This window comes from Saimiri boliviensis, chromosome 19, assembly GCF_048565385.1.
Source record: "Saimiri boliviensis isolate mSaiBol1 chromosome 19, mSaiBol1.pri, whole genome shotgun sequence".
NCBI classification, from domain to species: Eukaryota; Metazoa; Chordata; class Mammalia; order Primates; family Cebidae; genus Saimiri; species Saimiri boliviensis.
The window spans coordinates 11,504,551-11,517,946 of NC_133467.1; the positions used below are offsets into that span (position 1 = coordinate 11,504,551).

Below are 13,396 nucleotides of genomic sequence, written 5' to 3' on the forward strand. Positions count from 1 at the left end.
CAGTGGGGCTGAACCAGTGGCTGCCCCAGTTTAGAACACCAGAATTTAAGCCCACATGGGAATTTCCAGCTTATCTCCAACCCAGTACTATATCTCTGTTTACTGTACATGCTTGAATATAAGGTAGAGGTTTAATTTTTCCAAAATTGTCCCTCAGGAAAAAAAAAAAAGATCATATTTAAGTCCTTTCAAAATCTTGCATATTATAGGGCACTTTCTCAATTACTTTATTATTGTTTGAAGAAGATACATTAAGCTAAAATGGCCTCAATCAATGTATTGGAGACTTATCAGTAAGAAAGGGGATCAGCTATCTAAACAACTCTCATAACGGTGCATGTCTTCACAATTGTGAATACTGAAAAGTTGTTGTATATAAGCCTTTTAGAGTGATTATGCTGTGAAGAACACAATACACACTGAAGGATAAATGATTACTTTCCAGTGACCACATCAAAAACAGATTCAAACAGTACTATATCACAAGTCATCTGGTGAGATGAATATAATTGAATATAATTTGAATATAATTACATCATGAAATATTAGTGAACAAATCAATACTTCTAAGTATATTGTTTCATCGATTATGTGACTTTCAATATATCTGTGTAATTAGTTTACTAAATTAAATATAAAGAGATATTTGACTACTACATCTATATTGCTAAATGTTTTCATAATCAAGTTGCCCAAATCCTTTCTCTGGATGTGGGAGAAGTTCTTCCCATTGGAAAATGAGAGATCATCTTTGTGGGGTCATCTTACATTTAAGTACATTTTAGAAAGCAATAGATTAGCGGAGTCTGTATGTGATGAGGTCTGGTGGATTAAAAAGGCGAGGAGAAGGAAGAATACGATATCCAGTCTTGAAACTGCAACCTGCTTTGGGTTCCTTGTTTCACTGGGTAAAACTTGGGGCTCATTTCTGCCTGAGAAGAAAGGCTCCTCAGCACCTTTCTTGGTCTGATGAAGGGAGAGTAAAAAGGAGCCCCTTCAAAAATGTTATCACTTAAAACACAGAAGGCAATATGCCAAATTCAGTACTGAAAGGGCAGTTAGCTGTAACGATAACAGTAATCTATTAACATGTATTGGGTGCTTACCAGGCAAGGTGCAAAGTGCTTTTTGTGTAATGGTCATTTCAATTTATTATCCTTATTCTAGAGATGTAGAAGCTAAGTAACAGGTGGAGTAGTTTGCCCAAGTCCCACAGTATACATGTACCACAGTGGTACATGACAGGGCTGGGATTTGAATCCAGGCAGTCTTACTCCAGAGCCTGCACTTCTATGTATGATGCTATACCACTTCAATGATTTAAACAACAGAATTTACAAGAGAGCGTAAATATTTCCAGGGATCCTTCCTCTATCCACAGCATCTTTATTCTAGCATCAGGGCATGGGGAAAACCAAATTAGTGATCTATAATAATTGTGGATTCTGACTTCACCATCTTAGAAAAACAATTGCTTCAAAACTCACATGCCGGCTGGATCCAGGAGTGTCATGTTAGTCCTCATTCTTTGCATATACACATTTGGGTATCTGAATACCAGTTATTTCTGCCGTGTTGCTGACAGCCTTCCTTTGACTAACAAAACCCTCTTCTTCCTTGATTCTCCTCTATCCTCAGTGCTCATTCCTCCTGATTCTACTCCCTTGTTCCTCTATCTCTTTTTTAAGTGCTGAGGTTTCTTTTACATCCATATCCTAGGCAATCTCACCTGTGGTCAAGGCTTTGCTTTCTACCTATGAGCCTCCAAATTTATATCTCAAATTTCTCTTCTAAACTTCAAAATCATAGCTCCAGCTGTGCACTGGAACCGCTGGGCATCTCTATACGCATCTCAAATTCAACAGGTCCCCACAAGAACTCACTTCTTCCTCTCCACCCACTGTCCAACCTTGCTCCCAAATCCGATCCTTCTTTTATTATTTTTATTGTATATTTACTTTATTTCTTTAACTTTTTTTTGAGATAGGGTCTCGCTCTGTCACCCAGGCTGGAGTGCAGTGGTGCAATTGCAGCTTACTGCAGCCTCCCCCTCACAGGCTCCAGTGATCCTCCTGCCTCAGCCTCCTAGAGGTGGGGTTTCTCCATGCTTCCCAGGCTGGTCTCAAACTCCTGAGCTCAAATGATCCACCCATTTCGGCCTCCCAAAGTGCTGGGATTACAGGCATGAGTCACTGTGTCTGGGCTGATCTTTCTATAGTCCTCATCCTTTAATGGCATCACTGTCTAACCAAGTACAAACCTAAAGCCTTCGATCCATCTTGGACTCTTCCTTATTTTTCACAGCTTTCCTGTATGCATATCCCTAAATTACATCACCAAATTCTTTAGATTTCACCTTCTAAATGTTCCTGTAATCTTTTTCCTCTTTGCTTTCATTACCATGGCGAAAGCCTTCATCATCTCTCATTTGAATTACTGCAGTCATCATTTGTCTAGCCTCCCTAGCTCCACTTCATTCTCTAAGCCCTTGAGTGGGTGACCTTTCTAAAACTTGAATCCAGTCACACTCATTCCTGCTTATGAATCATTCACAGCTCTTCTTTGCCTGCAGGCACAGCCTGGCACATAAAGCCCTTCACATGCATACTGGTGGCTACACTTCTAGTCTCTTTCTTATCTCTTTCTTAATCCTTCTCCAGTCCTATCTCCCGCTGTGAACTAAGATCCAGATCATTGGCGCCACATGTCACTTTATCTCACACCAGGCAATACTATGCTGAAGGGGAGCCTTGGTCTTTCTTAATGATCTCTGGGCATATGAGTTCACTACACTGCACTGTTGGCTTTGGACTTTTTAAAGAAATGTGGTTCCAGGCATTTTAAGGCACTTTACAATCATTGTTCATGCTTTCAAACACTCTATAAGGTTGAAGTACTATTGCCTCCATTTAACAACAAAGAAGTGAATAGTAAGTGTTACTAATAAGGAACTAGGAAGTGAATGAACCAAAATGTAAAGCCAGGTCAGGCTGACTCTAAGCCTGTGCTTTAGCTGAGTCCAGCCCTGAAAGTCTTGCTGATTTCATCTATTGCCATAATTTCTACTGCAAGGAAACAACCAGGAAGCAACATCACTGCTTTAGGTTCTCAACTGCGCGGCCCACAGGACACTCAGACGTGGTCACTTTGGGATGTGGCAGGTACCATATTTTCAGTCCAACTTCTAGCACATCCCAGCATCTCATGAATGAAAAAGCATGTGTGTTCTACCCTGACAATAAACTTCACGTTCCCATTGAATCCCAAAATGAAGGCTTCTAAGGAAGGAGAATAAAACTTTAGTCTGCCTCCAAGGAAAGGTAAAGTGGAAATGAGGCTCAGTGGTATTTCTGACTTCATGGGGTAGATGGATGCCCAGAAGCCGGTGTGTCTTTAAGAAGTGAGAGTCCTAGCTCCATTCTCTTAAGCCTGATTTTATTAAACGATTGATAGCATTATACCTATTTATTTTTCTTCCCTAATGCTAACACACACATATGCACTCAACTATAGCCAAGAAGAAAATTGCTTCAATAATTACTTCTCATGCATAAAAGATGCATCTTACTTCTTTATTACTTTTATAATGTGGCTCAAAAAGCTCCACCCTAAGAGCCCCTGGATCAAGCACCAGTTTAATCTCTCCAATGGCTGCCTGTTTGGCCCTGAGAAACACGTTTCCATTTTCTCATTTTTCAAATCAAGAGATTTCAAGTAGTTGAACCATAAGCAGTTCCTTTAAATTCTAATAGTCAGAGACTATTCTTACTTTAGGGATGTCTTCCATTAGGTGGAGACTTCTTATCCTAGCCCTAAGAGAATCTCTACCCTCCACGACCATTTTCAGAACCTTTTATTTATCACTTTTTAAAACTATATGTATTTAAAGTATACAAGATACTGTTTCAACATACACAGTAAAATGGTATGTCTAGCCAAGCAAATTAACATATTATTTCACACAGTTACTCCCTTCCCTCACCTTTTTCTGGTGACATTCATACATGGTTTTGAAAATGGTAGTCAGAGATGATGGGTTGGAAGTTAATTCCGAGACTATTTTGGACAAAAAGGATTATAGCAATGCATTCAAACACATGCTCAAACATTCATGCCATTCAAATCCAGTTCAGGCCAGCATCACCCAGACTGCATAATAATATGGGGAATGGTTTATACAATTCCATGGGCATGTGCGCATTATCTCATATTCATGCACCCACATGTGTGGAAATGGCTCTTGGCCTTGGACCTATTGAAAAATGATTGAAATGCCATCAGGTGCAGGAGGCAATATAAACATAAAATACCAGGGCAATTATACAGGCACATATCGATAGAACTAAGTGACAAGGAAAACTCCCATAAAAGTGTTGTCATAGCTGACACATGCATACAGTTAACAGTTGCTAGGTTCTCACAAAGTTTTGTTTACATGAACAAAACTTATGCATGAGAGCCAACTAGGTGCCCCAGATAAGATCAGATGATACATGACACAGGTGCCCAATAAATGCCTGTTGAATGAATATTACATGAAAATACTATGAAAAGTAACATTATGCAAAAGTTAAGGGTACTACTAACACTCTTAAGGCTCATTTTTCCATCCCAAAGTTGAAACATGAATTACAGGATTATTGAAGAGGTTCCTTTGCAATTTTTGTGGTGTTCACAGTCATGGGAAACATTCCCACCAAAACCTCTTTAATAAAAGCACACACCGGGGAAAGAACGTATACAATAACGACGTATTACTGATTAAATAGGGGCCAGGTGTGCGCCCCTTGGTCGGAAAAAGAAATCAAGAAGGAACATTTTTAAAGTAAGGAAGACCCTCTTTTGGCACAGCCTATTGGCTTCCTATTTTAAAAAGCAGACAGTTTTATACATTAGTTTCATTTAAAATCGATCTCTGGAGAAGCCCCAGCTAGGGTTAGGAGAAGGGAGCGCTAACGAGGTTCTGGACAAAGTGGGAATCCTCGGAGGCTCGTTCAGCCATCACGGTCTGCAGAGAAAGGCAGGTTCTCAGCCCAGGGCTGAGACGTTTCCTCGTGGAGGCCGACTCACCTTCCCTCCTGGAGGTGGCCCGGCCTGCGGGCAGGAGGAGCGAGAAGCAAAGGCAGCAGCCCAGCCAGAGCGCAGGCATGGCGGGGCCGGGCCGCGCCGTCTCCGTCTCCGCTGCAGGGGTCGCTGCCCGGCGCCTCGGCTGGTGGTTCTCACTCTGCACTCCGCTGTGCCTTCCTTTCCCTTGATCAGGTGGTTTTATCGACTCTTCTACCTGACTCAGTCCTGACAGGAAGAGAGTCTGTGTTTCAGGGTGTGACTCACCTGTGAATAAGGAGGACCCAGCCCTCCAGAGGCTGACAAACACTCGCAGCACACACCGTGCTAGAAACGCGCTCCCCGCAGCCGCCCGCTCCCCCTCGCCGCGAGGAGGGCGCACACCTGGCCTGGGCCAAGGGTGTGGCACAGAGTCTGTGGCCCGGGAGCCTTCTCCTGGAATGCGCCAGATTCCCCGGAGCCCTCCTTCTCTCCCGGGGTGGTCCAGGGCAGATTCACAGAGGTAGGTAGGAGCCCGCCCCTTCCTCAAACTGGGAGGCCCAATCTTAAGCGCGCTAACTCAGAAATAAGCAGCAGCCCGAATCAGCTCCGGTTTAAAGGACATCAAGGAAGACAAGTCAGTCTGAGAGTCACAACTCTCCACTCTCCAGCTTAGGGTCAACCTCTCTTTGAAATACAGCAGCCTCCTTTCTCCAGGCTGGAGCAAGGAGGGTTCCCCTCTTGGTCCACATAACTTCCTGATAAGCAGGGTTAGCAACTCATAAAGTTATCTGGTGACTGGCCAACCTCCCAAGACTGAGTATCGTTTGTGTGTGTGTGTGTGTGCGTGTGCGTGTGCGTGTGTGTTTCGATGGCATCATCATAGCACACTGCAGCCTCCAATCCCTGGGCTAAAGCAATCCTCGTGCCTCAGCCTCTTAAGTAGCTGGGGCTGCAGGTGTATGCCAACACAGCCAGCTAATTTTTAAATTATTTGTAGAGACGAGGTCTTGCTGGGGTGGGCAGACTGATCTTGAATTCATGACCTCAAGTAATCCTCTTGCCTTGGCCTCCCAAAGTGCTGGGATTATAGGCATGAGCATCGTCCCCGGCCCACTTTATATTCCTAACTAGTATAGCACCTAGCTTGCAGTTGGTGCTTAATAAATATTGGGTTGAATTGAATAAGACAGACGATCCAGACACCAAACTCTTTCACATCTTAGAGTGTATTTCTCAGCCATTCTTCATGGGCACTAGAGAAAATATTTGTTGAGACCAACTGTGAATGTTATCCACTGTGCTAGGTGAGGAGAGTAATATCTAGACAACTGCAAATCTTAGTATAACCTATATTGTCCCTACTCGCAAGGAGGCTAGTGGCAATAATTCAGAGAGATGGCTGTCAAGGAGAAGACTTTGATTCCTGCTAGTGATTTAAAAATTGCTAGAGCTTTATATATACACAATCCGTCCAAGACAACCAACCCTTCTTCCCATCATCGAGGCCTACAAAGCTCCCCAGTAAATAGCTGCTGACTAAATCTGTGAATTTTCTCTCGACTGTTTTGTGGATGGCAACAACATAAGATAACAAACAAGCCATCCAGGACATAAGTGTCAAAGAACTTTGGTTCATGAGTGTCATGGAGACCAGTGTGGGCTGACTGGGATAGTGAGGGATGGCTTTGTATAGAACGTGGAGCATGAACTGGGTGTTAGGAATAACTAGGGTCTGAATATGGCACCCAAGCATGGCAAGGGCAAGACAGGTTGCTGCAAACTGGCTGGACACCTACTCTAAAATCTCCAGCAAGAAAACCTGAGGAACAGAAACGAAACTCCAACTTTCTCATCTGAGGCTTGATTCTTTTCTACTCTGCCCAGGATTCAAACAAATGACACAAATAATTCTTCTCTCTCAAAACTCAGTCTCCAGCTACGGCTAAGGTTTCAGCTCACAGAGACCAGGTATTTAGAATTCTTCCTTCTAGTCGCTGGTGCCTTGCGGAAGCTGAGGTCCTGTCCCTGAGTCCCATCCATGTTGTACAATTCACTACAGTCCTGCAGGAACAAGGAACAGGGCCCTACAAAATAAAGTCTTGAAGGAAGATTTCATTTTAGTACAGGTTGCTATAATTCATTATATCTTAAAAGATGGAACAGATGTTTTCATCTAGCATCCTTTTTGGACAGTGATAATAGCAATACAAACACATTTGTAATGCTTACTACTCGTCAGTTGCTGTTGTAAATCCTTTATCATATTAACCTTTTAACCTTTAAAACAACTCTATAAATTAGGTGTACTATTAATGTCCCCATTTTACAGACGAGAAAACACAGGCATGCGAAAGTCAGGTAACATGCTCAAAGTCACACTGCTAGTAAGTTACAAAGCCTAGATTCAAAACCAGGCAAGCTGGCTCCACAATCCATAAGCTCTTTGTTAGGTCAGATTAGAAAGTACCTTAAAAAAAAGACCAATTCACAACACTGAATGAATTCAACATGCAATCAAAGGTTATTTATCAACGACCATTATAATCTGTCCAGATTGTAGACTATCAAGGCACAAAGGACTCGGAACAAATATTTCTAATTTTTCCCAAGATGTTAATTCTGGAAAGACTCTCAGAGGTCATCTGGACCAGGGGCAGCAAATGGTCAGCAGGCCCCTGGCACCAGACCCACCAGCAGCCTCTTTATGTAAACAGTGCAGGATTTTAAACATATTTTAAAAATGTAAATGCTTTAAGGCGGGCACTTCCCAGCTTTTCTCAGTTCCCACGTCTTCGCATTGCCTTATTTTGGGCTTCTCCATACATCCAAACAACTGTCTGGCTCAGGCTTGACACCCCTGTTCTGGTTTCATCCCTTACCTTGCTCAGGGACAATATCGACCCCCTTCACCAATCTGAGAATTCTTCTCTAATGTATTACTGAGGTCAAGAGTGTTAAAAGTTGAGGAGGCTTGGGCAGGTTCTCAGGGCCAAATCCTGGCTTCTGCTCATCAAGGAGGTTGCTTTGCTTTCTCTGATCCTTAGTTTCTTAATCTATAAAACAGGAATAATAATAAAACACTTACCTAGTAGGTTTATTAGAGTTAATGAATTATCTTGGACTCGGAACAGCACCAGGCACATAATATGTACTATACAGGTATAGCTATAATAAGAATAATAATTATTGTTTTAAAAATTATTATCACTGACTAAGCACTAATCATTTTTCTGTTATAATTACTGACAAATACCACATGAGAAAGATGAAATTTTTGCTTCAACCCTTCTACTAATTATTGAATCATAGTTTTAAAATTTTGTGGAACTCTTGGGCTAATCCAGGTTCATGCTCAGATTATCAATATTTACTTGGAAGCTGTTAATTAATTCATATTTTTGCTGCATATCTGGAAATTTCCTTTACTTACAGATTTTCTTACCAAATATTTCAATTATTATTCTTTTTGAGACAGAGTCTTGCTCTGTCACCCAGGCTGGAGTGCAGTGGCACAGTCTCAGCTCACTGCAACCTCCACCTCCCGGGTTCAAGCAATTCTCCTGTCTCAGTCTTCTGAGTAGCTGGCATTACAGGTGTGTGCCACAATATGCGGCTAATTTTTGTGTTTTTTAGTAGAGACAGGGTTTTGCCATGTTGGCCAGGCTGGTCTCATACTCCTGACCTCAAGTTATCAACCTGCCTCGGCCTCCCAAAGTGCTAAAATTACAGGCCTGAGCCCCTGCTCCCTATTTTTTACCTTTCAAGTTCAGGGGTACATGTGCAGGTTTGCCATATATGTAAACTTGTGTCATGAGAGTTTGTTGTACAGATAAATAAAATAAAATAAAGAAAACAGACACTTTTGTTTCCCTCACAGGGAAATACAAACAAAAAAGACAAGATAAATTAAATTCCAGGTTGGGAGCAGTGGCTTATGCCTGTAATCCCAACACTTGGGGAGGCCAAGGTGGGCAGATCACTTGAGGTCAGGAGTTCGAGACCAGCTCGGCCAATATGGCAAAACCTCGTCTCTACTAAAAAACACAAAAATTAGCCACGTGTGGTGGCACACACCTGTAATCCCAGCTGCTCGGGAGGCTGAGGCAGAAGAATCGCTTGAACCCGGAAGCCGGAGGTTGCAGTGAGCTGAGATCATGCCACTGCACTTTAGCCTGGGCAACAGAGAGAGTCCCCGTCTCCAAAAAAAAAAACAAAACAGTGTTTGCATAAGTTGTGTGAGAAAACGAAGCCTGACATCTGACATCTCTACTGGTTTAGATCAGCACTAAGCTGCCAGTTCAGACCTTTGAGCAGAGACACGACCCAAGAATTGCAGGAGGACCCCTCTTCTGGAAACCTGTCTGTTTTGGCAATTTACAAAAAGTAAAAGATGCTGTTTGAAAAGTTTCCTTAGGGACACGAATTTTAAACTCATCTCAGACTGTTTTTCTAGGAAGTGAGCATTTGGATTTTCATCTGACCCTCCCCAAAGCTGTCCCCTTAGAGCGTAAAGTTCTACGTAGAGGTTCTCCAACCACGCGCGGAAAAGGACTGGGGCATTCCCACAGGGCGTGGCCAGGAAGGCTGAGGCCCTGCAAGTCCGCTTTGTTCATTGTTGCTTTTGCAGCCCGGTCATCACCCAGGAGACGTTTCTTTCTTCAGTGCTGTGTAAATCATTTCACAGAATGGTCCTCTCTCCACCCAACCCCCAAAATAGAATTATAAGTAACATGTTGATTTTTCCCTTGAGTTCCATCATTACCTTAGTTTACTTTCAGAAGGAATGCCTGGCATGTCACCCGCTTTCAAACTCACTTATGATAAAAACTGAAGCACTGGCTGTTAACATGCCAGCAATAGACAGGGCTGTTGGTCCCTGGTCCCTGCCCTTTAAAAAATCTCCCCAGAGAGTTCTGATTATGTCAGCATTCACAGTAGAAGTTTAAATGTAAAATATAGCAATGGGGAAAAAAATTTTTTTAACTCCCCTTTGTTCTTAATTGGTAAAGGAAAATGTCCATAAATGGAAATGGTTCAGTGCTTCCTGGATCGTCTGGGTAAATTCTCTGAGGCTGGCCGGACTCCAGAAAACAATGTTCTCTGAAGCAAAACCCTGGCTGAAGTGGCAAGCTTCCATTTTATGCACAAACGTATGTGGTGTGCCCACAGCTAGTTTTCAGGGAGTGGTAGAGGCCAGACCAGAACTAAAATAATGCCTTTTATTTATTAAAGGGACATAATCCTTTTTCTGTGGTTGGCTGGTGGTACACCTGGGCCAGAGATGTAGTGGGAAATCAACACATGAAAAACATCATTTGCATCTTTTTTGGTGTAGCTATTATAGACAGAAATATATAAACCATCATTAGTTTAACAATACAAAAAATGAGGCCAGACACAGTGGGTCATACCTGTAATCCCAGCACTTTGGGAAGCTGAAGCGGGCGGATCACTTGAAGTCAGGAGTTCAAGACCAGCCTGGCCGACATGGTGAAACTCCATCTCTGCCAAGAAAAAAAAAAAAAAAAAAAAAAATTAGCCAGGTGTGGTGGCATGTACCTGTAGTCTCAGCTACATGGTACATGGGAGGCTGAGGCAGGAAAATCGCTTGAACTTGGGAGGTAAAGACTGCAGTGAGTCGAGATTGTGTCACTGCACTCCAGCCTGGGCAACAGAGCGTGACTCCGTGTCCGAAAAAAAAAAAAGGGGGAGAGAGAAAAAAGGAAAGGAGCACAGAGAAAAGGGGCATATACTGAGAGAAAGCAAAATAGACATAGAAACAAAACAAAACAGAGGGTAAAAGCTTCTGAGGGAGGGATATTTGAAAGATTTCAAGAGTGTGTCAGCTGTTGTGTTCCCATAAATTGAAATTTCGTCATCCATGCATCTGTGAAATGTTGATTAGTAGATGAAACATTGCCCCTGGTTCCTCAACCATGCTTATGCTTGGGCCACAGATATTTGGATTTGAATGAGAGAGGCAAAGGAGACCAATGCAGTGAAAATTCTTATCTGTACTACAGTGATGGAGGTCAGGGCTGTATCACATGCTGACTTGACAAGATAAGCTAGAAATGAGGGGTGGTGGGGAGGGTGGGGAGGGATAACATGGGGAGAAATGCCAGATAGAGCATGCACCTAAAGTTAAATTAAAAAAAAAAAAAAAAAAAGAAATGAGAGGTGGCTATCCTTAGATCAGGGATCATACCTTTGCCTTTGTAAAGAAGAAATAAATTCAGGAAACAATGTTTCTAAATGTATTTCTAAATTTAAATCTGAACATTTTCCACCTTTAATAATTCCAAAGTCTGAAAAACTCTGTAGTATTTAGAAACCTGTCCTCTGCCTTTAAATGGGAAACTTTGGGCATATTTTTATGTCAGATAATAACCTGGCCAATTACAATCCTAATAGCCAAACTTCAGTGAATATTCTGCATGTGCCTAGCTCAGTGATGAGGGCCATTATAGGGATATGGAGTTCACTATTCACTACCGCCCCTGAAGCAGGTGTTACTATTATTCTCATTTAGAGGTTGCCTAGGCTCCCACACAAATCCACAGCGATACCTCTCTCTAGATTTATTATTCAACTACAGGATAAAAACAAATTAAGCCACTCACTGAACAAATACACTCTTCATATAAAAGAAGAGTTTGAATTGGATCTTTAATAAAATATGACATGCCTATTCCTTAACATACACTACACTCTATCATCACCCCTCAGCAGCAGATAAGCAACAAGCAAGGTTTGGTTATTAGGGGTACATTTTCCTTGTCATATTACCTTTTGTTATTCTTCAGTGTATGACGACTTCAGATTCTCATGCAACATCCTTTTATACCATCCAATCAGGTCTTGCATGGTTTTCTGTTGGTCTGATACCTTAATCCAGATATAAGAGCACTTTATTAAGTAACTCAATTCTTGAACGCCTTAGAACAATTGGAAGTTATTTTCAGCATAGTGGAGAGTCTGAGCCATGTGCAAGAGCTCAGGAATTTAGCAGCTATATCCCCGAACTCAGCTTTTCTAGGGCTTGGTTACACAGAAATCCCCAAACATTCCTGTGTGGTTCTTTTGCAGGAAACCTGCAGATTGGTTATTCCACTGTGCTGCAATGATGGAGAGTGCTACAAATAATCACAGAAAAATCTAGAGATCTTCCTCGCTAACCTAAAAATTTCTCATCCCCTCAACCTAAAAATTTCTCATCACCTCAATATGTTTATTTAGAGTTAGTAGGAAAATTAATTCAGTGATTCAGTCAACTTAAACCAAAATGACACATTTGCCTCAACCACCTGGCTATTTTAGGAGAATTTATTTTAGGACTGAATTATTTGGACAATTATTTCAGTGCTCTGTTTTTTATTGTGTGAATACAAAGTAAAACAGGTTTAATTGTCATTACTTTATCAGATTAACTAAGGCCTTTGGTATTTTCTTTCCTCAGGGTCCTCTATTAATACAACCCTTAGAATTAACTTAGAAAATTTCAGCTTAAGCAGAATATGGCTACTTGGTTTTGCAACAGAATTGTTTATATGGAATTGAATACATCTGTGTGTCTCAGGTAAACATAAAATGGTATGAAAGGAAAATAAATCTTGGGACTCCCCCAAATCACTAAGCCAAAGGGAATAGTCAAGCTGGGAACTGCATTACACAAACCTGCCTCCCATTTTGTTTCTAAATAAGATAGTTACAAAGATAAAAAAGCTACAGGCCAGGCAAAGTGGCTCATGCCTGTAATCCCAGGACTTTGGGAGGCCAAGGCGGGTAGATCACGAGGCCAAGAGATCGAGACCATCCTGGCCAATATGGTGAAACCCTGTCCTTACTTAAAAAGCACAAAAATTAGCTGGGCATGGTGGCATGCACCTGTAGTCCCAGTTACTTGGGAGGCTGAGGCAGGAAAATCACTTGAACCTGGGAGGCGGAGGTTGCAGTGAGCCAAGATCATGCCACTGCACTCCAGTCTGGTGACAGAGCAATAAATAAATAAATAAATAAATAAATAAAAAGCTACGTACCTCCCTCACAGTTTGCCCTCTAGGAAATTCCCATGGGCCCCAAGATCAAGTTCTGTTGAATTTCACCCTGATAAGGTACACTGATGGCTTATCTTCATGGGTACAGGAAAAAGGACAGAACTTAAAGTCATCCCTCTACTCATCTGAGAGAAATGCATTTCTGATCACGTCCTCTGCCATATATTTATCTGATGTAAAAACGCAGATTCACTGAGCTAGAAGAATACATAAGTGACTATTCCTCTACCCACGCTTGCCTGTGAACGGCTAATCAAAGACTCAAAAGAATGCAACCGTTTGCCTCTTATCTA

General features: G+C 41.9%; 1 protein-coding gene across 3 annotated transcripts in view; it reads right to left on the reverse strand.

Moving 5' to 3' along the window:
- LAMC2 (laminin subunit gamma 2) overlaps positions 1–10,547 on the reverse strand; it is a 63,596-nt gene extending 53,049 nt beyond the window's left edge. Inside the window, exons 1-3 of one of the 3 annotated variants that reach the window (XM_010336052.3) lie at positions 10,458–10,547; positions 5,388–8,099; positions 5,071–5,308 (exon numbers count right to left, since the gene is read on the reverse strand). In XM_010336052.3, the coding sequence (XP_010334354.1) occupies positions 5,071–5,149 (79 nt within the window). In that variant the 5' untranslated portion in view covers positions 5,150–5,308; positions 5,388–8,099; positions 10,458–10,547. Of the gene's footprint in view, positions 1–5,070; positions 8,100–8,131; positions 8,212–10,457 lie in introns of all 3 variants that reach the window. The other 2 variants (XM_074390168.1, XM_074390169.1) reach the window with 2 other exon arrangements.
- Between the last annotated feature and the right edge of the window lie 2,849 nt (positions 10,548–13,396).